Here is a 23,383-nt window from a genome sequence, read left to right on the forward strand (position 1 = left end):
CTCTAATACTAAGACCATCAATTATAACCTTTATTTCTCATCTAATTGGGTTAAATCTGACTTAAAAAAATGAGTTCAGTGTTTCTGTATTTTTTTATTACATTTAATCAGATTTGGACTTAATTTATCTTTTTTGAATTTAGAATGGATAAAAAAATTATTAATTTGGAATGGAATAAGTTGTTTGAGTTACAAGTTATGTTATATTACTTAATATTTAAAACTTCTTGTGATTTAATATGTTAATATATAAAGAGAGAGAATAATTTAATAAAAAGTTATATTATTAATATTATTATTATTAATATGGTAACCTTTCGTTTATATATATATATATATACATATATATATATATATATATATATATACACATTTAACATTTAGGGAGGAATTAGAGTTTATGAATTTTCTCTACCACTCCTTGATCTACTATTGTTATGCTTTTCTAACTCAAAAATTAATTATTTTTGTACAACATACTATCTTTACAATTGAAAAATAAATAAACACAGTCACAACAATAATTACTCCTTTACAATTGAAAAATAAATAAACACAGTCACAACAATAATTACTTGTATCGTAACGCATGGTGAATCTTCGTAAAATATTTAGGATTAATTATGATTTTAGTAAAATTAAACTTGGTAATATTTCAAATTTTGATATATTTTTGTTTAAAATTAAAAAATTAATGGTTACAGTCTTTTTACTTTAAATATGCCAACATCTTGTTATTTGTTAAAAGTGTTCAAATCGACATTTAAATTATGATATAATATGGTTTTCGAATAAGATACATGTATACACAACATGTTCGATGAAATTACTGACGACATTGAAATTGTGAAAGAAAAGAGAAACTTATGAGGATGAAAAATGCTCGAGCATGGGATGGACGTATAAATGGTTGCGATGCATGAATAGGAGATGAAGGAACACATGTCACTTGGAGATGAACGATCAAATTTGAGTGAAGGTACGAGTCACTACTTGAACAGTAAACACAAGATAAGACTCGAGAAAGAAGAACACTTAACAATTGGAAAATCTCGTAATATTTTTGTTTCTATTCTCATCAAAATATTGGTTGCCTCTTATTTACGAGAGTAAGGTTGCCTCCTTTTATATGCCAATGATTGCTTAAGCACGATTAAAATAAGGGTATGATGCAACCTATCACTAATCGCTAACGTGTAGAATAAACTAATATGAAATGTGCGTCGTAAGCTTAAGTTGTCTTAAGTCTAAATGTTTTGGTGATGTGTTGCTTCAAGTTTTGGTTGAAACATGTTCACACCAACACTGAGCGTCAATACCAATGCGGGCTTAATAGTTTAGCTCGCCTCGGATAGATTATGGCACGTGGGCTAACTTGCATTTTTTTAATTTCCTAAGAAGAGCATCTTTGAAAAAATAATTTGGAGTGAAATTTCCTACATCACGACTTTGATTTTGGTCTAAAACAATTACCAAGCTTCATGTAATTTTGATTATTGTGTCCTTCCTTTTAATAAAGTTTTGGATTGGAATATCATTTTGTAGTGGTGGACGACAAGGATATTCCCAGGCTGAAGGAAATTTTATTGTTCATCCCCATAAGAAAATATCATGCAATGCAAAATAGAGTGAAGATGTTACAAAAGCATTTCTTTTGAAACCCTAGACGAATAGGATATGAATTGTTTCACATGATTTTGCATTCAATATGATTCGACAAGCTGAATGAGATTCAAACTTACCAAAGTGGGATGGGCTAGACAACAAACACGCATAAAAAAATGCCAAACATGCTTAGATTTCATGCCCGTTAGCCTACATAGGCCCAATTTGCATTATTTGCAACCCACACGAGTTTGGGATGGGGCAGGCCAGCCAACGCTCGTATAAAAATTAAAAGAAAATTTGGTGTTTGGTGAACCCATCACATCGTCATACAATGATACCTAACTCATAATCAAACAACTACTGTAATTCGACATAATTAATACAATAAATAAATCAATTCTTTTATGTCACAAAAATCCCATTCATAAGAAACAAAAGGTTGTTGAAATGTTGCATTATACCATCAATATGATCTCATCCAAAGAAGATTCATGCAAACAAATTAAATAACTATTACCAAAATGACTTTTATATTTGCTAAGTTTGAATCTAGTTCAACTTGTTGAACCATATTGAATGTAAAATCATGTGAAACAAATAATATCTTATTGGTCTAGGATTCTAAAGGAAATGCTTTGCTAACATCTTCACATTATTTTGCATCGTAGGATATTTTTTTATGGGGATGATCAACAAAATTTCCATTAGCCTGGGAATATCCTTCTCGACCACCACCACAAAAAAACACTACAGTTTAAAACTTCATTAAAAGGAATGACTAAGTTATCAAAATTACATGAAGCTTAGTAATTATTCTAGACCAAAATCAAAATCACGAGCAGGAAATGTAACTCTAAATGATTTTTCAAATAAGCTCTTTATCAGGAAATTAAAAAAAATGCAAACTAGTCAGTAAGCCATAACCTATACAGGACGAAGCTTTAAAATATCAAATAAATTAAATATATTAAAATTGAACTGAATTATTTATATTTATATATTAATATATAAGAAATTAGGGGTAAAAATTCTCTTTTATACACAAAGATCCTCGTTCATCGCAATAACAAAATTAAATGTTTTAATCAATAATAATGATATTTTAACAACTAAACTTTGGTAACTTCTTTTACACTTTAGATTACATATTTTAAGTGGTCTTGAAATATAAAAAATAAAAAAAAATAAAAAAATAAAAAATCACTTAAAAAATACCACATTAAATTATAAAAAAATTATCAAAATTTAGTTATTAAAAAGTCATATTCTTTTAATCAAATGCACCAACTTTCATGTCATACTTCATATTATCTCAAACATTTGATTTACATGAGAAATAAACACGTTTGAATTAAAAAAAAAAACAACACATATCTTACACCATCTTCTAATTTCTTTTTAGAATCTTCCAACTTAAATTTATAAATTTAAAATACACAATCAACCATGTAATATAAATTAAATATAAAAATTAGAAAAAAATGAGAGGATTCTCATTAATAACAAGAAGCAATGAGTTATATCTCATTAGGATTATCTTTTAGTAGTATATATAATTTTTTAGAGTTACTTTTATTAAATTTAATCAATTTTTTATAAATAAAAAAATTACATAATAAAATACTATTTTTATAATTTTATCATTTTAATAGCTGCTTATTTTTAATTCAAATATATTATTATATATAAAAAAATTATAAATCTTTTATTTTTTAATTTTACCCTTTTAATAATTACTTTTTTTTTTAAATTTTGATAGTTATTGATAATAAAAAAGTTATTTTCAATTTTATCATTCTAATAATTTTTTTATTTCAAATATTACTCATTATAAAATAATTATTTTTTTATAATTTTGATAACTATTTATAAAATATTACTCATAATAAAAATATTTAATAATATTACTTATCAGATTTTTTATATTACAACTATTATTTATCCATAATTATATTATAATTATATATACTTCTTGTTTTTTTAATTTTATCTTTTTAATTACTATTTTTAAAATTTAAATAATTTATAAATATTTAAGAGATAATTACTTTTAATAATTATTACAATAATTAATTCTTTCTATAGAAAAACGTAAAAACCTCACAATAATAACGTGATAATTGTAATAAATATCTTATTTGGACAGTGAAAATGATTATTTAAGGGTGAAAGACAGTTTCCTTGTCATGTTCAAGGGTAGGGAGAAGTTTTGGATGACTGCAACCAATGAGAAGATAACAAAATAAAATGGAAAGACAGAGGAAAACAAGGGTTAATATATCACCCACACAAAACCAAACTCCATAACCATATCAAAACCATAAGGAACGCCACTGGATCTACTATTCGCCTCCTACAACCTCGTCAATCTGAATAATCAAAAACGGTGCGGTTCGATGCGAGGCCACAATTGGATTAACACCCTGCTCCCGGACGAGTTACTCATCGAGATCTTCCGCCGCCTCGACTCCAAATCCAGTCGCGACGCGTGTTCCCTCGTCTGCACGCGCTGGCTCCGTCTCGAGCGCCTCACACGCGCCGCCATCCGCATCGGCGCCTCCGGCTCCCCGGACCTCTTTGTTCACCTCCTCGCGGCACGTTTCTCCAACGTCACCACCGTCCACATCGATGAGAGACTCTCCGTTTCGATCCCAACTCACTTCGTCAGTCATATTCCTCTCTCACTTCGTTCCCAACATCTCCCTTCTCTATTCTTAATTTTCCTTTCTCTGATCCTTTTTGTTTATTTTTTTTAGCAGGGGAGAAGACGGGCGAGCGAGAATTCCGCGCTGAAGCTGCATTATGTGTCTGACGGCTCTTCCTCTGATCAGAGCGATTTCGATTCGCTCTGTTTGTCTGATTCTGGATTGTCTGCTCTCGCCGATGGCTTTCCCAAACTCGAGAAGCTTAGGTTAATCTGGTGTTCTAACGTCACCAGCGAGGGATTGTCATCGCTAGCGAGAAAATGCATTTCTTTGAAGTCCTTGGATTTGCAGGTATTTATTTACTCTTCTTTTTTGTTCTCTAGCTGATTGGATTTTCGTTCGCGGTTTCAATTGTTTTTGTCACGGTTTGTATGTTTTTTTTTTTTGCAATATTTTATTTACTCGGTCTGAACTTATAGTGTTTAAGCCTTGACCTTGTTATGTGTTATGAGTATACAATCGCTTTGAAATGAATGTTTAGAGCTCGGTTGGATACAGAGTTAGAAGTGTTTTAAGAGCTGTTGAGAAGTTTGTTTTACAGAGAAACAAAAAAAAGCTTATTATTTCCGGTGGAGAAGCTCTCAGAAGCGCTTGTATCCAAACAGGCCCATAGGCTAAGTTTGGCTCACCGTTTGGCTCCTTCAACTTGGATAAATTTTGCTTGTGATATGCTTGCGACTGCATACATATATTTGTCTTGAAACCGAGACTCAATCGAAAGTAATATCGATGTTGCTAAATCAAATACATTAAAATATCCTCTAACTTCCTGTAATATGGAAAATCTAATATATTTTTTCTCATTTTATTGAAGCTAGTGGATTAAAGTGAATTTCCTGTGAAGCATTGCAATTGGAGATACCAACGCCTTTTTTTTTTTCCTTTTTGTGCATCAATTTCCTTGTCACTATATTAATATCTACAACTACGAGTAGTTTGGCGTGAGTGATGCATACTCGTCATTTTAATTCACGAGATTTTCCTATAGGGTTGTTATGTTGGAGATCAAGGTTTGGCTGCTATTGGACAGTGTTGCAAGCATCTTGAAGATTTGAATCTGCGTTTCTGTGAAGGCTTGACTGACACGGGTTTGGTTGAATTAGCGTTGGGTGTGGGAAATTCGCTAAAATCTATTGGAGTGGCAGCTTGTGCGAAAATAACCGACATTTCAATGGAAGCTGTGGGATTACACTGCAGATCTCTAGAGACCTTGTCATTGGATTCCGAGTTCATCCACAATAAAGGGCTGCTTTCTGTGATTAGAGGATGTCCACATTTGAAAGTTCTAAAGCTACAATGTATTAATCTAACAGATGATGCGTTGAAAGTTGTGGGAGTTAGTTGTTTGTCTTTGGAGATATTAGCTCTATACAGTTTTCAGAGATTTACTGATAAGTAAGTTTCTTTCTAATCATTGCTTTGCTGGGTTTGCTTCATCTGACTATGGTTGAATTCACAAAAAGATCACATTCATTGAGCATAGCAAATATTGAATATTTCTTTGTTGTGTTAAGACTTGATCAACTATTTGCAGATTTGATTAGTGGTTTGTCTTTGGAGTAATTGGCTCAATATAGTTTTTTAGATTTATTAATAAGTTAACTGCTTTCTCATCATTGCTTTTTCAGGATCTGCTTGATTTGACTACGGTTAAATTCACAAAAAAGACACATGCACCAGGCATAGTGCAAATTGCATATTTCTTTCTTGTGCTAAAACTTTACCAACCATTTTTTGAGTTGATCAATTCAAAAGATCCATTGAAACAATTTTTTATGTTTTTTTTTTTTTTTTAAATTCTATTTTTTATTAAGATCCAATGTTGTCATTTGATCCGTGTTGCCAAACTCATCTAATGGGGTGAGACTTGGTTGCTTTTGTAATTCTTTTTACTGTTCCTTTTACATGACCCTTAAAGTAGTATGAACTGCAAACTTTCAATCTTTTTCCTTGCCTCTAATTATTAATTTTGGGTTCCAATATTAATTCTTTCATTTTTTTTGTTTAGTTAGTAATAATTTTTCGTTTTATAATATCTACATTCAGGGGTTTGTGTGCAATTGGGAAAGGATGTAAGAAGTTAAAGAACTTGACTTTAAGTGATTGCTATTTCCTAAGTGATAAGGGTTTGGAAGCAATTGCTACTGGCTGCAAGGAACTCACTCATCTTGAAGTGAATGGATGCCACAATATTGGAACTTTGGGGCTAGAATCTGTTGGAAAATCTTGCCAGTACGTTTTTTTCACTAATCTAAGTTCCCTAAAATGTTATAGATGTGTGTACTATAACTCATGTGTGCAACAAACTCCACATCGAAGAATCAGCATAGGGAGTTGGGAAAATGTTTTAGAACAAAGAAACTTATTTTATGTTTCTCTATTCAACGTCTGTAATTATAGTTGAATAATCTTGTGGTGTGTTGGGTGTTCTTGCATGTATAAATTCTACTTTCTACTGCACAGGCATCTGTCAGAATTAGCATTACTTTACTGCCAAAGAATTGGTGATGCTGGCCTTCTCCAAATTGGACAGGGGTGCAAATACTTGCAAGCGCTTCACTTGGTAGATTGCTCAAGTATTGGAGATGAAGCCATGTGTGGAATAGCTAGTGGCTGCAAGAATCTAAAGAAACTTCATATCCGTCGTTGTTATGAGGTACTTTCTGCATTTATGTTGGTTTTCCTCACTAAATGACCATTCTGTATGTGTAATTTCAATTTTGGCATCAAATTGATTTTATTGTTATTTTATTTTATTGTATTTTTGTTTTGGATGTCTCACTTTCAAAATTCTGCATCTTGTAACCTAGAATAATTGCTTTGGGTCATTTGAATCAGCATTAATACTAGCATACATTACACATGTTTCCACTACAACTTCGTCATTATTATAATATTTAAAATTTAAAAATATTCTTTGGTTCTCTTGGGGGAATTACATTCAAAAGTATTTTATCTTTAGTCATTAGCACAATCCAAAAAAACATTTCTGTATACAAAACTTGGTATTTTAAAGTCAAAAGCAATTAATTCTCCGATCCCCCCCCCCCCCCCCCCCCCCCCGGCGCGCGCTCCATTTAATTAAAAAAAGGGAAAAGAGGAATTTCTTTTGTTACTCTGGTCACTTCCTTTTGCGGTGCTTTCTTCAACGTTCCTTGATAATTTGATGACCGCTTTTTTTTTTTTTTTTCTTCTTTTGGATTTTAAGCCATAAATATCTGGTTTGTCTAAGATAGGGGACAGACGGCATTGTATCATAGATTTTTGAAGCAATCTTTTAGAGAATTTTCATTATGCCTTGTTGTGTTTCTGGTGCTTTACCATTTTAACCAAGTTGCACCTTGTTATTTTGACTTTTAGTATGGCACTATTTACATGCTACACACCAACTCTAGCCCCCTCATCCCCCTCACACGATAATATGGCACCTTGTGAAGGATGTAGAAGTATATGAAAGTGGTGTAATACTTGATTTACATGAATCTCTATTATGCATCCAGTGTAAAGCCAATTATTTTTACTGTTGACTCTATATTTCTTTATAAGTTTATGACATTTTCGTCCTTTCTCCTTGTGTTCCTTCTTTTTTCCCTCCATTTATTAGATTGGGAGCAAGGGGATCATTGCTGTGGGCGAGAACTGCAAGTTGCTAACAGATCTCAGCATTCGATTCTGTGATAGGTAAAACCTTAGTCACAGCTTTATTTATTCTCCCTCTGAGCATAAATCTTCATGTATATTTGTTCTACTACTTTGATGTTTGGGAATTTGTATTTCATCTTTTCTTCTGTTGTTTCTTTGGCATTCACTTGCAAGCTCAAGTTTACATTTGAATATTTTCGGTATTGTTCGTCTTGGATGATGTCTACCTTAACCACTCTGTTAAATTACCAGGGTGGGTGATGGGGCCCTTGTTGCCATAGCTGAGGGCTGTTCCCTTCATTATCTTAATGTTAGTGGTTGCCATCAGATTGGAGATGCTGGAGTGGTAGCCATTGCAAGGGGGTGCCCTCAACTCTGTTACTTGGACGTGAGTGTATTGCAGGTGTGTATTGATATCTCTCATTCTATACGCTAAATAAGTCTTGCTACTTATTTGCCTTGCTTTTCTTCCCCTTTGCGTAATTGTGTTGCTCTGTAACTGCAGAATTTGGGTGACATGGCTATGGCTGAAGTGGGAGAACACTGTCCTTTGCTGAAAGAAATAGTACTCTCACACTGCCGACAAATAACAGATGTTGGGCTAGCCCATCTTGTGAAAAGTTGCACAATGCTCGAGTCATGCCACATGGTTTATTGTTCTGGTATAACTTCAGTTGGTGTGGCCACCGTGGTTTCTAGCTGCCCCAACATAAGGAAGGTCCTTGTTGAGAAGTGGAAGGTTAGCCAACGTACAAAGCGCCGAGCTGGTTCAGTCATTTCCTACTTGTGTGTGGACCTTTAGATCTTCTTCCGTATATATGCATATCATAGTATTTCTTGTACATATGCTCATACAACAGTTACACTCGTGACTTCATAGGAGACTGAAGATGTAGGAATTGATAGCCTTAGATAAACAAGTGATGCTTTTAGTAACTTGATTTATGTGTGTTTGTATATATAGTTGAAGAAATATCATGACTCTTTGTATTGTTTATTTCCAAAATGACAAGTTGAATCTAGATATATTTCTAGTTTTTTGTAATATTTGTTTTTCAATTCTATTCTTTATAATTTTTTTATGACGTTAGTTTTTAAAATTTTCTCTTGCAGTTTTAATTCTTGTCTCATTTTTTAACTTATGGCAATCATTTATTGAATGAAAAGCTATAATTTCTACTCTACACAATTTCAACATATTAAATTGATTGGATCAATTTAAACTTTATTGTACTCGAGATTGATCTTAATAGAACATCGTTTTCATTTGAAATATCTCACCTTAAAATCCTGATATCAATTGAAACCTTTAAAATCATGCCATACAGCAAATCTAATACTCTATCATAAACTTTAAATGATAGAATGAAAAACTTAAGAATTCTAAGTAAGAAAAATTGATAAAAGGGTGAAATTTGAAAATTTTGAAAAAGAGAACGGGTTTTTTACATTTTATTTTTGGGTGAGCTCATCCCTACAGCCAATCTTGTGCTTTTTGATATCATCAATTTCATTCCATATCTCAAATCTATTCCTTTAGGTTTTCTACATCCTCCAAAACCCCAACAATCTTTTTAAGATAGGGTTTAATTATAAAGTATAGAGTTATTATACGATGTGCTTTCACAGAAGGACATGAAAATTTGGGGTCTAAATAATATCTTTTTCTGTCTTCTTGAAGATGGTATATGCTTGTTTTGAAAACTAGTTGTTTCAATCTTGCATGTTTATTAGACATGAAAGTTGTGAAAGTTTAGAGAAATATAAAATGCAACCTAATGAGTGTGGCAACCTAACCTGAATAGTTTTATTGATACATCCATTAATTGTAAACTGAGTGAGTGACCCCAGTAGGATGCAAACATTATTCACGTCACGTTGTGTATAAGTAATATACTCATAAGACATCAACTTTATAGCACTTTTATAATATCCATATCTATATTAAGATTCACTCCTCTCCTAATCTTGGTATCAATCCTTACAGACAGCTCTAAACAATTCTTAATGCATATTTGTTTTCCCCAATATATGTTGTTGCTATCATCTATATTCTTAATTACTTTTTTTATTTATTTATGTTCTTGTTGGGACATACAGAATCTTAGCAGAGAAAAGTTCGCAGCAAAAGCTCGTGGTTTTTAAAGCATGCCATACATTTTGAGACAGCTATCAACTAAAGCCCAACAAATTTATTAAAAATTGTGTTTAAATTTATAAAATCGATTTGAAAAATAAATACCTTTTTTTTTATCTAGAATGTCCAACACATAATAGTTCGACAAATTTAACAAATCTTGATAAAACCAATTTTAATACAATATTACAAGAGTAAATTTAACTCTAACTAATAATTACAAATCATCTTATAAAATAAAATTTATTTTATGTATATATAATAAAATAACTTTTTTTTCAGTTAACATCAAGTTTTCAATAAAATTTAACGCGTGAAAACAAATAGAAACAAACAAAGAAATGAGAGAGTTTGTGTTATGATTTCAATTTAGGATATCTAATTTATATTATGCGCATGCCAAACTATTCAATTGATTTTTAAGAAGACCTAGTGGCTACTTCTTTTGTACATTAAAAATTGAAGCATAAGATCATGGTATAGGTACTCTAATTTTGCAATATAATATAAAACATAGGAGGGGTAGATATTATTAACAATGTTGTTAAGACCTTTTCAATGTCCAAGAGATTTAGGCTTGTGTGAAACCTAGAAATTAAGGATGTTGGGAATAAGTTGGAGTGAGGGATGAAGAAAGTTGAATAAATAAACATATAATGGATTGAAGCATAGGGAACATGATGGCCATCCAAACATGCCTCAACCCATCACATCATCATCAAGTGCTTCAGATCAATCCATTGGCTTGTGATTCAAACAGATACCAAATCTCATATTTTTTAATAACTGTGACAACCATTTTTTATTTTGTAATTAATTATTGTTTTTAATAATTTCATTTGTTGTTTAGTTATATCATAAATGTTTTATATTTACCAGCAATTCAGCATGGTATTATGCAATTTTCCGTAAAATTAGGATTTAATTGATTTCACATACTTATACTACTGTGGAGAGTTTATTACTTGATTTAAGACATGACCGACAAACTTTAAAAAAATATTCATATAAAATAAATTATAAATTAAAATTAACTTGTAGAAACATTTGTTTTACTTTTTCACTTTTTAGAACCCCTTAATTCTTTGTCTTGTTTCCTTTAATAAAAAAAGAGTTTAATACTGTGTACCACTTTTTTTCATTCAAATTTCCAGCGACCAAAACCACGACCAATATTAATTGTAAATAAAATTTTATGTAACTCATTTATTCTTTTAAATTTTAAAAATAATAGGAATCTGATACGAAGACTGACATTCATTGGGCCAGATGCAATTTTTTTTTTCGAATTTAAAAAAAAATCAAATTTGTTAAGAAAATTATCCAAAGTTTATCTTACAAATTAATTTGTTATAATCAACAAAAAGGAGAGAATTCCAATTTTCTTTGTTATTTCGACATACTTAACCCGTCTTTTATTGGGATTATGTGATATATTAATTGTTATCAATTTTTATTTACTAAAATTTATTTTAATTTTAATAAAATTTTTTACTAAACAGTTCTAAAAGATAAAAACCGCAAACAAAATTAATGTCACTGTACTAGACGCAATTAAACATTATTAAATTTAATATCATGTCATCATATAATTATATAATTAAAATAATATATTAAAATCGTCGATGAACCCAAATACCATGCTATAACACGCGTCAAATTGTAGCTAATATATAATGAAAAAAAAAAGGAATAAAAAACGTTCATTAAAAACAAAAATGATGAAATCTGATGTATACAAAACAGATGTGAAATAAATAATTTCTCTATCACTTTTAATTATCTGGCCAAAAAAAATCTACATAAGCCTTTAATAGCCAACTTAATGAACCTAGTCAAAACCAAACAGAAATAAATATAAAGATATGTCAATTTGTTATTATTTAACTAAACAAGAATATTTTTTTTACACAAATTAGAGAAAGAATATATATATATATATATATATATATATATATATATATATATTTATGATCTCTTGCTACCTAGCAAAGTGTAGCTTTAACAGTTGGAATGACAGCATGTTTATGTCAGCAGTTGCTCAGATTCCACTAAGAGTAGTAGTTGGGTATTCATAAGCTGGTTAAACAGTAGTAAATGATAAGTTAATTAATTAGAATTAGGCTTATATTGAGTTAAAGCTTATTTATAAAGATTGAGGGTTAATGCTGAAGAACTTTCTTGCAGGAAGCAAAATAGCTAGATTTCGAAGAAAAATGGCTATTATTGTCTCCAGCTTTCTGAGATTCTGTCATGATTGGGGAGGGTGATATAAGAACAAACCTACTTTTATAATATTTGAAGTATACATTTTTTTAGTTAAAATTGAATTTTCACTCACGCAATAATCTCACCACATTAAACTTGATTAACACTAATTATCTAAAGTTAAATGGAAAATCTGGTTCAACCTATTACAGATTGATCATTAGTGAGTCAACTCAATCCGATTCAGTTATTAGTGAGTCAGAGAAATTCAAACCTGACCCGACCCATCACAGATTGATGAGTTAAATGGGTTGGCTCACGAATTCACTTAATTAAAATGATAAATTTTTTTTCAATCAAAACTAAATTATAATTCTAATTAAAATCTAAATGAACTTTAGTACAATCCAAATACAAACCAAAATCATAAAAATACAAATTATCTATGTGTTGGCTAAAAAGAAACAACCTAATATGACTCAAATGTAAAATCCAACTTAACAAAAACCATTTGTGTGATCCTTTATTTGCAGGTTGGTCCGCTCACCACGGATTCAACTCGGATGAGTCGGGTTCTAAGTGAGCCGGATAAAAAATCAACCCATATTAAAATTTGTAAAAAAATTTCAACCCAATCCAACCTGAACTTGTGGTGGGCCGGATTAACTCGCAGATTCCAACCTATTTTCCCAGCTCTAAAAAATATTACAAATATCTACGATGCGAAAATTGTTTTGAGAATGAAAAATGAAAATGTAGTTTTGCAAGAAGTATTTCATGAATGTTTTGGGAACTGATACGAGAAAAAAGATGTAGGATTTAACAAGTTCTGTACCTCTAAAATGAATGAATTTGACATCTCTAATTTTGTTTTTTCAATACTTTTATTATCCAACATTTAATAAATGCATTAACTAGTTCTTCTCGGTAACTCTGCTATTCTTAAATTAGTGAAGTTGAGATGTAACAGAAAAGCATTGTAACAGAGGTTGCAGATGGCATTGCTTTTGAATGAATCAAGTTATAGCGGTGGATTAGAGAAATAGCAAAAAATGAGCACAAGAATACAATGATTCCAACAATGCATGCTTGCAGAACGAAAACCAGATTCAGACGTTACAGTTGCTAGGCTAGTTACAGGGGTAAGACATCTTTTAACACACCCCAAAGTTACTTCAAAGAGATGCACTATTTCAATCTTGCATCTTATCTTTTTCACCATGTAAACCAGAATATCACACATTACAGATCATTCTTTTGTTACACACCCAGAATTTATGTATACTTTCTGTCATTGAAGCAATTACTTCATCCAATTCAGTCTCTAAATAAATAGAATTATAGTAAATAGTCCTCTCTAAGCTTACAACCATGTGATACAATCATTCTCCCTATATTTTTAGCACATGATTAAACCTTAAAAAGTGAAACTGTACGAACATGGTCTTTGATAAAATCATTAGTAATTCAAATTAGTCTTTGATAAAAAGTAAATTTCAAATTGTACGTATAAATATTTTTAGACAAATAATAGTTAAAAATAAAAAAATATAGTTGGATAGCACTGGATTGTGAGTTAAGTCCCGTATTCAGTATTAGTTGATAAAAAAAAATATTATCTTTGTTAACAATTTTTTTATGAAGATTTTAGTGAATGAATTTGAATAAAAAAAAAATAGATGGTGCATGAGTTTTAGTGATGATAGTACTATGGTGGTGCATTGAGTTGAAAGAGGGCATGATTGGGTAGGATTTTTGCCTGTACATACACCAAACTTGCATTGTAAAGTAGACGAATAAGACAGGTGAGAGACAAGAGAGGGTGAAGAAGGTCACGCATGAGAATCATGCTTGCAAGAACAATCAACAGAGATTCCAATTTTGCAAAACAGACACAAACATAGACATGCATTTGTTTTCAAAACCAAATACGAGATTTGGTTTGGTTAGGTTAAAGCACAAGAGGAATGATGTGTCGTGTATGAGAGCATGGGATCATATTATGCAATGCATTTCAATCTATGTGCGTTTTCCTCTGCTCGAGGCCTCACATTAATATTAAAAACATCACAAGAATCGATTAAAATAGGTCTTGGATTGGATTGTGCATGCATATTTTATTTTAACTGTGGGGGCACTTTCTATTTTCAAGAGATTGCCCACTTAAAAGTTCACGACATGTCTTGTTTGTTTCAAAAAATCTCAGCACCACCTACTGGGAATCATTCCTGTGGGAACCATCCTGCACAAGAATCATCTTTCCTACATTTTTATTTACTTAAGCATTTAACCACGCATACGAAAAACAAAAACTCAAAACAACAACAACACTATATCTGAAATTAAAAGTATTACTAATCATGCACTTATCCTAAATTTTTGTTAAGCATGTTCATACAATCATCAAGATTCTACTTTGATCAGAACTGCTACTATATCATAGTCTCACAATCAATTAACACCTGAGGTGGGGTATTATTAAAGACTTAATACAATGTTATGCTCCTATTACTCAGTTTATTCCATTCAATATAGTATTGAGTACACAGATTTAGAAAAATGGTATATGAATATTACAGGGGAAGCCTTTCCAAATTTTGAGTTGCAGCCTGGTGGGGTATTGATGAAGGGTTATGGGGAATTTTGTGCGCATGGTACAGTGATGCTCATTAGTAGAGTGTTGTAAAAAAGAATTTGCAACAACAGTTTGATTTGTGGAAGTGTGGCAATTGGGTTCATGTATGGTGCAACTTGCGCATGCAAGCAAGTATGGCGGCTAAAGCCAGGTTGTTCCTTGGCAACTTATGGCATTGTCTTGCAGTTAAGGGCTGAGTGGGGACACCGTGTCCCTCAAATCTCATTACCACTACAAACAAAGATGGACCTTGTTGTGCCATCAAGTTGGGACACATGTTTAGATTATGTGTAGCCTTGTGGGGTCATCCACGGTGGTTGTCTCGGGGGCACATAGTGGGACCAATCATGGGTTTCGAATGAATGAGGTGGAGGGTGAACAAGATGTGGCGTTCAGAAAGGTAACTATACTTTCAGTGGGACCAAACTTTAAGATTAAGATGGGTTTCAACTCCTAGCTTTTCACTCTTTTTTCAAAAAAAAAAAAAACATCCTTCCCAACAATTCCATCTAGGATTTCGCTTCAGACTTCCTATGCGAAAAAGGTGGCAGCAGACTAGGTAGAGTTATTCAACAAAACAAAATTGAGGTTGATCACTTTCATGGTGTGTGTATATCTATAGATTTTACACAATCCATTCATAAAGATTGAACAATGAAGTTTATATATATTTTGTAAACTGGTGTCATGTATGTCGAATACAAAGAAAGTGACAACATACGTATTCTTGCAAGAAGCAATGTCAGTGTTTGTGTGTGCGGTTGCGCGTGTGGCTGGTTGGTTTGGCTTGCGTGTGAGAGAACATAAGGTTGTGAGATAGTGTTTTGGGTTTGGTAGTGCGCGTGCATCACAAAGAGGTGGATATTGAGCTCATTATGGTGGCTGCCAGCCACAACCATAAGATTTATTGATGACGACATACATTCTGCATCATTTCAACCCCTTAAAACTGAAAATTTTTGATTCTAACTCACAATTTTTCATCATTGCCTTTCCTCTGCTCAGAGTTTGTTTCTTTATTCACTCACTCCCCTTTATACACTTTCTGTCGTATTGGTACTGTATGCTAGATTTTGCATACCTTTTCTTTTCAATTTGAAAACTACATTCTACCTGTCTTTACTACACCAGGGAGAAGCTTCTGTATTGTTGATTATGCTGAATTATTGTTACTGATATAATGTCTCCAATACTCGTAAATTCAAAGTCAAGGAGACCACCTATATGATGGAGAAGTTAGTTTTACATGTCGGCAGAGACAGGTTACCAAAACTTCCTCTAAAAGACCATGAACCACTAATTACTTCCTTTTACTTCAAAATTACTGTTACTTCTATGTCAGACTAGTTAAACATTATCATCCAACTCAACTTTTATGTTCCAACAAGTTATTATGTCTGATCTGTGGTTTGGTTAGATAAAAAATCATAAACTGTTGTTGAGCTGTGTATATACAAGTTAACTACACGCAGAAATAAGCATCTGGTGGTGTTATACCATTATTCACCAAAATTATTTTGAGGATGAAAATGTTCAACTTTGGTAGTAACACAATGATGAGTGTTATTTGGATGTTTTCTGAACCAAGGTTTTAAAACTAATCACTTGGAGGATAAAGAGGATCGTTTTTAATTTTGATGCTGACACGGTTAAGAAACAAGTGTGCATGCATGCTTTGTTAAATGCAGAAACTAAATTGTTAATTTAGAGAAAAATAATGATAATGCCACCTAGCTACATGAAACTGCATGAAGAATAAATATGATGCTGGTGCTTTTCATTTCATTCACGTACGGGGCTCCCCAATTCAAGGATATTTTCATTATTTACCTGACACGCCTGATTTCTTTTGTTTTTTTTTTCATTTTGTTCCTTCATAGTTCTGCCTCTGAAAAATAATAATTATTGTTATTCTAACGCCAAATATGGATGATATTTTGAGCACGTCAAGATTTTGGTTAATTAACACTTGCTATCCCAGCAATAGACAAAGATGTCTCCATCAACTGAGGTGTCTGCACTTTTCCATTATGCAGTGGCCATAATCTGCATCAGAGTATGCTCATATCAAACAGAGTCCCAAGTGATTGGGTCTTTTACTTCTAATTTTGCTTTTTGGTCACAAAATGTTCTGTTAACCCTGTTTTTAAAAACTAGACCTCTAATCAAACCGCTCCATTAATTATCTCTAGAGAGCTCATAATTGTTGTTTAACGGAACAACAATACAACACCTAGCCCCGGTTTATGATTATTATGTCTCTGTTTTAATGGAATTATCATTGAAATATTTAAGCTGAATGCCACCAAATCAAATTCCTTTGAATGAACAAGGTCTTCAACTCTCTTACTAAATCTCCAGTTTCTGTGACTGAAAAGAAGTGTATGATATGGTTTCAACACAATTATTTCTGGCATCTTTCATCATCGGTTCAACCAATCATTCTGGTCAAATTAGCCCCACATATCGTTCAAACTTCAAATTCAATTAATTTTACTTTGAACTAAATTTTTAGTAGCAAAGCAAGGGACGGAACTAACTTTGTATACCAGAGTCCACGTCGTAGAAAATATTATATGAAATGTTAAACCACGATAATCCGCTGTTAAAGAAAGCATATAAAAACCGTATTAAGAATAAAAATAATAAATGGTTAAACTAAAATATTTAAGAGTGGTAGTCAGTGTAACCATCTAATGCCATCAAATCTCGAAAAGATTTATCTGGAAAAGCAAATCTCTTTTAAAAACTGATTCTTTAAGAAGATCTGATTGTGGGAGTGAATCTTTTAAATGTTTAATTGTGATTTAAAACTATTATTACGAGTTTGAGTAGAATGAGAAGGTAGAAGAGATGCAGAAAATAATAATATTTGGAAAAGCAATTGTTGTATAGGATTGGAAGTTACGTAGATGTTTAGAAGATTAGGGTGGAGGCAATGAAGGAAGAAGAAATGAGTTAACGAGCGTGGTGTGTTGTTGGTGTCTGTGAAGGAAGGTAGAGAAGAATGAAGTAAAAAAACATAACAAAATTGTTGCATATAATCATCGTATTCACTTCATAATGGCTACTATCATCATTCTTGGTTCCATCACCCGCATGCTCACACCTCTCTTCTAAACCCTACTTCCTTATCACTCTCACACACCTATAAATCCAAATCACCTTCCTTCCTTTCCCTCACCTTTCCCTCACCACCAACAACGCAAAAACCATTACCTTTTTTTTCACCAATGGCATTCGCATTCTCAGGTTTCGAAGGCTTCGAGAAGCGGCTCGAGCTTCATTTCTTCGGTGACGACCCAACCGTGCTTCAACTGGGTCTCCGAAAGCTCGACTTTGATTGCATACAGCAAACGCTGCAAGAGGTTCAATGCACGGTGGTTTCAGCCGTTGGAAACTCCTACTTCGACGCTTATGTCTTATCAGAATCGAGCCTCTTTGTGTACCCAACAAAGATCATAATCAAAACGTGCGGGACCACGCAGCTTCTCAAATCCATGACACCATTGATCTTCTACGCCCACACCCACCTCGGCCTCACGCTCTCCTCCTGCCGCTACACTCGCGGAACCTTCATCTTCCCTCTGTCACAGCCCTTCCCTCACACAAGCTTCAACGACGAAGTCACCTACATAGAAGCCACGCTCCCCCCAACCTTGTGCTTCCGAAAAGCCTCCATCATGCCCTCCAAGTCATCCTCACACGCCTGGCACGTCTTCACCGCCACCACCGACTCCCACGCGCTCTACCACCACAACTACACGTTGGAAATCTGCATGACCGACCTCGACCCCCTACTCGCAGGGAGGTTTTTCCGCCCTCCCGGCGACGGCAGAAGCGGGGACTCCGCCGGGAGGGAAATGACGGAGCTGACGGGGATCGACGGGATTAACCCGCACGCGTTGGTGTGCGACTTCGCGTTCGACCCGTGCGGGTACTCGATGAACGGCATGGATGGGGAGTGGTACTCGACGATTCACGTGACGCCGGAGGAGGGTTACAGCTACGCGAGCTTCGAGTGCGTGGGGTCCAGGTCGAGTGACGTGGACGTAGTCCACGTGTTGAGGAAGGTGGTGCAGATTTTCCGACCGGGGACGATGTCGGTGTCGACGACGTCGTTGGGGAACGAGGTTTGGAGAAAGGTGGCGGGTGCGGTGGAGCCCATGGGGATGAAGTTGAGGAGTTGCGCCATGGACCAGTTCCCGGATTCTGGGAGTGTCGTGTTTCAAACGTTTTCGCCGCTTCGTCGGAAAAGTGCACATTAGCTGCAGTAGTATGCGGTAGGGTGTAGGCGAAAATTTTAGGGGTGATGATGTGGCAGGAAGTGATTGGTATTGGTTGGTTTATTATGGTGGTGAATAGAGGTAGTCACAGAGGATTGGTTTTGGAATAGTAAGTGGTGGAAGATCATGATAATGCACCCCACTTAGGGTTGTCACGCCTCAGATTTTTTAGCATGTTTTAGTGGGTCTAAAAGTGCTCTTTTTTTTTGAGGTTATATATTCATCTTCTTTCTTTTTTTTTGCTTACTCCTTCTCTGTTTTAGGGTTTATCATCAACAATGTCTCTTTTATCTTTTCATTACCCTCTCCTACAGTGAAATGAACCACCCCTCATCATTTTGTTCATACGTAAATTTAAACAACTGAATCACACCCTTCATATTTCTCACACTGTTTTGAAGGATGCAGATGCATGTAGTAGGGTTTTACTTACGTGGAATATGTCACATTTTCTTTTGCATGACCTTTCGTCGCGTCACATTATGTAAATCCAAAAAAGAGTAAAATAAAAGCCTTGTTCATAAAAGAAATATAGGAATGTGGATATGTGATTCTCGTGTTTAAATTTCTATCCTTTTATTATACATATTCATAAAATATATTTTATTTTATTTTAAAATATAGCTATTACTTCTTTAAAAAAAGTTTGATTAATAAGTCTATAAGGTCGATTTCACCTAAGTTCATTTAGGTTACAAGTTAAACGGTTTAAGAAAAAATAAAATAATTTAATTTAAGTCGCAATTTTTATTTACCTGTCTTGGTTCGTTTGGTTGGTTTTTTGGGTCAGTCTATTTGGACATTCCATTTTTTAAGAGCTTGTCATCGTATAGAATAAAAACATTGAGGTATAGGTATTAAAGAATAATGAATGAAGTATTAAAATGGTAAGGTTTTTTAGTTTGTTTAGTGGAATGGGTCAAATGGTTTAGTGAAAGGTTAATATATAGGCTAAATGTTTTTCAATGTTCACTCTTACAATTTTAGACTCTTTAGTCGTTTAGATTGAGTTATTGTCTTTTTTTTTTTAATTGTTCAACTGTTAAATATATTTAGGGTGATGAAAAAATTGATGGTTTTAAGTATATTAATATGGTAGATAACATATTTCATGTTGTTTATAGTGTTTGAAAAAGTTGAACGTGGTTGGTTCATTCCATCGGGTTTATTGAAAGGTTTAATTGGTTTCATTACAAAGCTAAATTTGAAATCAAAACTCATCTCTAACTTTTCTTCAGTCAACAAGTTCACCGTCAATTTCTTATTTAAACAATTGCATCACGTATTTATCACTCAAACGTAAAATTATAATAAAATAAATTAATCAGTTTAATAATTAAAATTTACGTAAACACTACTAGAAGTTTTCATATTATATTATATTTTTTTTTACAAATTTATTAAAAATATTTGTAAGAAAATAATTTTTTCTATTATTTTTTTAAGAATTTTAATTAAAAAATAATTCTTTTGTGAATAATTATTTCTTACAAAATTATAAAATTTGTAAGTATTTTTTACAAAAATTTATTATGAAAAGTGTTTTATACAAAATATTTTGAAAAAATATTGATAATAATTTTCTGCAATTTTTTTATAAGAAAATTTATAAATATTTTTTTTAAAAGAAAATTCAAAATTAAATTGATAGAAAATATAAAATTTTTTAGTAGTGAAATATCACTCCCACCATGCAACTTCCTTTTACTATAGCGTAAATATAAGACAAAATAAACAAAAGTAAAATAAAAAATAAAAAAAAAATACAATCGTTGCATCTTCCCAGCATTAATTCAAATTTCATAATTTTATAATCAATAAATATTTTCCAAATGTAACAAATCCACATAAATCAAGTGAACATTTGGTGACATTTGGAAAATGAAAAACTCTCTGCTCCATTAGCATGGAGTGGTGGTCCTTCAACAAAGTTTCAAAGTACCCACAAAAAGCCCATTAGATTCCTCAGTTATTTTAAACCAGACCCTGCTACTTTCACTTCTCTTTTTTTTTTTTTTTTTTCTTTCTCCTTTTCACTCACTTTTACAAAATGAAGCAAATGGTTATTTTATTCATTGAGAAAATGTGTTTTTAAGTTGGAATACATGATAAAAAAACACATTTTTATTTTCTTAATGCATGAAAAAATATTGTAATCTATATATAAAAGAGAGTTTTCAAATAAAATTGAGTGATAATAAGAGGTATACGAAAGAAAGAACGAAAGTTTTAATGAAGCCCACTTTACAAGCATTAGAGGGCTTTGTTTTATTCCTTTCCAGGAATGTTTTGAGATTAGATAAGAAATAGAACAATAATAAAAGTATTCAAAATATAATATTTGTAAATTTAAATTTAAACGTGCAGAAACAATATATATTTTATGAAGTATGGTATGAGAAAATATAATATTAAATTGCTTTGTTTAAGAAATATACTCATCGAGCTGGTTTGCCCGAGTGGTTAAGGGGGAAGACTTAAGATCTTCTGCATATAAGTGCGCGTGGGTTCGAACCCCACAGCCAGCACTTTTTTAAAAATTTTCAATTTTAATGCTTCTGAAAACACACGTTTAAATTTTGATTAATGATAATAAATGCCAATCATAATTTTGTAATCCAACCTATTTTCATTCTTTAAAATATTACTTTACTCGATCTAACTATTTATTATCAATATTAATAACGTGATTACAGTTATAAGAATTTAAATCAAACTAAATTAAATAATTTTAATATATTGTTTCTTCAAAATAAAATCAATTGGTTTAAAATCATTTTATACTCCTGCTGAAAAAGTTTCGATTGGAAGAATAATGGATCTTTTGTTATTTAAAGTTTGTATATAATCTTAAATTAATTAATTTTTCATTTTCCTAAAATATGTAATCTTATAATACATAATCTCTTACATTATTTGACGTATTTTAGTCTATTTCTCATATTTTTTTATATTAGATCAAACGAATTAGAAGGCGATTTTTTTCTTAGATTAAATCACATGACTAGAACGATCTCAACTTAGAATAACTATTTTTTCGAGATTCATTTCTTTTATTTGCTTGTATATGTGGAAGTTTCTGTGATCCCGAGCAATAAACTTTCATAATAAAAAATCATTTGTTAAGATTTGTTTGATGATTATGCTAAATCATGTGATTGATGATCATTTTAAATGTGTTAAACGTATAAATTTGAATCCAGAATACAGTATTTAATGATTTTGATTATTCAGTTGCGATTGTTTATTTTGTTTATTAATTAAATAATTTAGAAATGGTCGATTTATATACGTTGAATGATCTTGACAAGCTTCCTAAACATACTTAACTTGATTATAAAACGTCCATTTTTCTATTGTTTCGCCAATATTTTTTATGGACTTCATTATAATGTTGGATAATTAAATAATTGGAAATTGAATGAGTGGTTATTCTTCTTTTTTCTACTCCCCCATCACTATGTGATTTATTGTGGATAATTAACATTGCAATTATTGAAAATGATTTTTATAATTGTAATATTAAAAAAATCTCACAAGTGCGAAAGCATAGCATTTTGAAGCCATGATAATAGGAGGCATGAGATGGAAAGCTTATTACTTTGAAATATTTTTGTTTTGGAAAGTTTACTTTCCAACATGAAAGTGATTGATGTCTCAATAATTTGAGATTCAATGTGACATTGCAAAATATGAGGCAAGAAATGACGCAGCTCCTACCGTTAGTGAATTGATTAGAGAATGAATCAACGATATTAATTAATGGCTTCATTTTTTTCAATATATCTTCAACTGGTGACAGTTTTAGTGCAAATAAATGTATTTTTTTTAAACAATTTTTTTAAAATAATAAATTATAGAGTTAAATGTTTATTCATCGGCAATTTATAGTAACTTTTTCTAAATGTTTTAAATCGCCAAAACTGTATAAATAAATACATGGTATATGTTTTCAAATTGACCAATTAATACCTATTGGAATCAACGCAACACCGTTAGATGAACTTAAAAAAGGAAAAATAATGAATACCCGTTAAGAGCAAAACTATTCTAAAAATGATAAAACTTTGATTAAACATCTTAAATTCCAAAAACCACTAAATCTTTTCATTACTAAAACGTGAAAGAAATTTTAATCACCCTTTCAAATATAATGTATGAA

General features: G+C 32.1%; 2 protein-coding genes and 1 non-coding gene across 4 annotated transcripts; all 3 read left to right on the plus strand.

Annotated features, from left to right (window-relative positions):
- Nucleotides 1-3,816: 3,816 nt before the first annotated feature.
- On the plus strand, nt 3,817-9,000 carry LOC114188197 (F-box/LRR-repeat protein 4-like). 2 transcript variants are annotated; one of them, XM_028076756.1, is made up of 8 exons: nt 3,817-4,271; nt 4,368-4,604; nt 5,302-5,708; nt 6,360-6,545; nt 6,777-6,969; nt 7,918-7,994; nt 8,208-8,358; nt 8,461-9,000. In XM_028076756.1, exons 1-8 carry the CDS (start codon nt 4,005-4,007, stop codon nt 8,755-8,757), a joined length of 1,815 nt encoding a protein of 604 aa, XP_027932557.1. In that variant the 5' UTR covers nt 3,817-4,004; the 3' UTR covers nt 8,758-9,000. The 2 variants fall into 2 exon arrangements, with proteins under 2 accessions (XP_027932557.1, XP_027932556.1); XM_028076755.1 differs by having other exon boundaries at nt 3,820-4,271; nt 4,365-4,604.
- Nucleotides 9,001-17,743: 8,743 nt separating this feature from the next.
- LOC114187537 (S-adenosylmethionine decarboxylase proenzyme 4) lies at nt 17,744-19,517 on the plus strand. The gene has a single exon (XM_028075813.1). It carries the CDS (start codon nt 18,169-18,171, stop codon nt 19,201-19,203), a length of 1,035 nt encoding a protein of 344 aa, XP_027931614.1. The 5' UTR covers nt 17,744-18,168; the 3' UTR covers nt 19,204-19,517.
- Nucleotides 19,518-21,666: 2,149 nt separating this feature from the next.
- TRNAL-UAA lies at nt 21,667-21,749 on the plus strand. The gene has a single exon. It is a non-coding gene; the product is annotated as a tRNA-Leu (tRNA).
- The last annotated feature ends 1,634 nt before the right edge of the window (nt 21,750-23,383 follow it).

Source organism: Vigna unguiculata, chromosome 6 (genome assembly GCF_004118075.2).
Source record: "Vigna unguiculata cultivar IT97K-499-35 chromosome 6, ASM411807v1, whole genome shotgun sequence".
Lineage (NCBI taxonomy): Eukaryota > Viridiplantae > Streptophyta > Magnoliopsida > Fabales > Fabaceae > Vigna > Vigna unguiculata.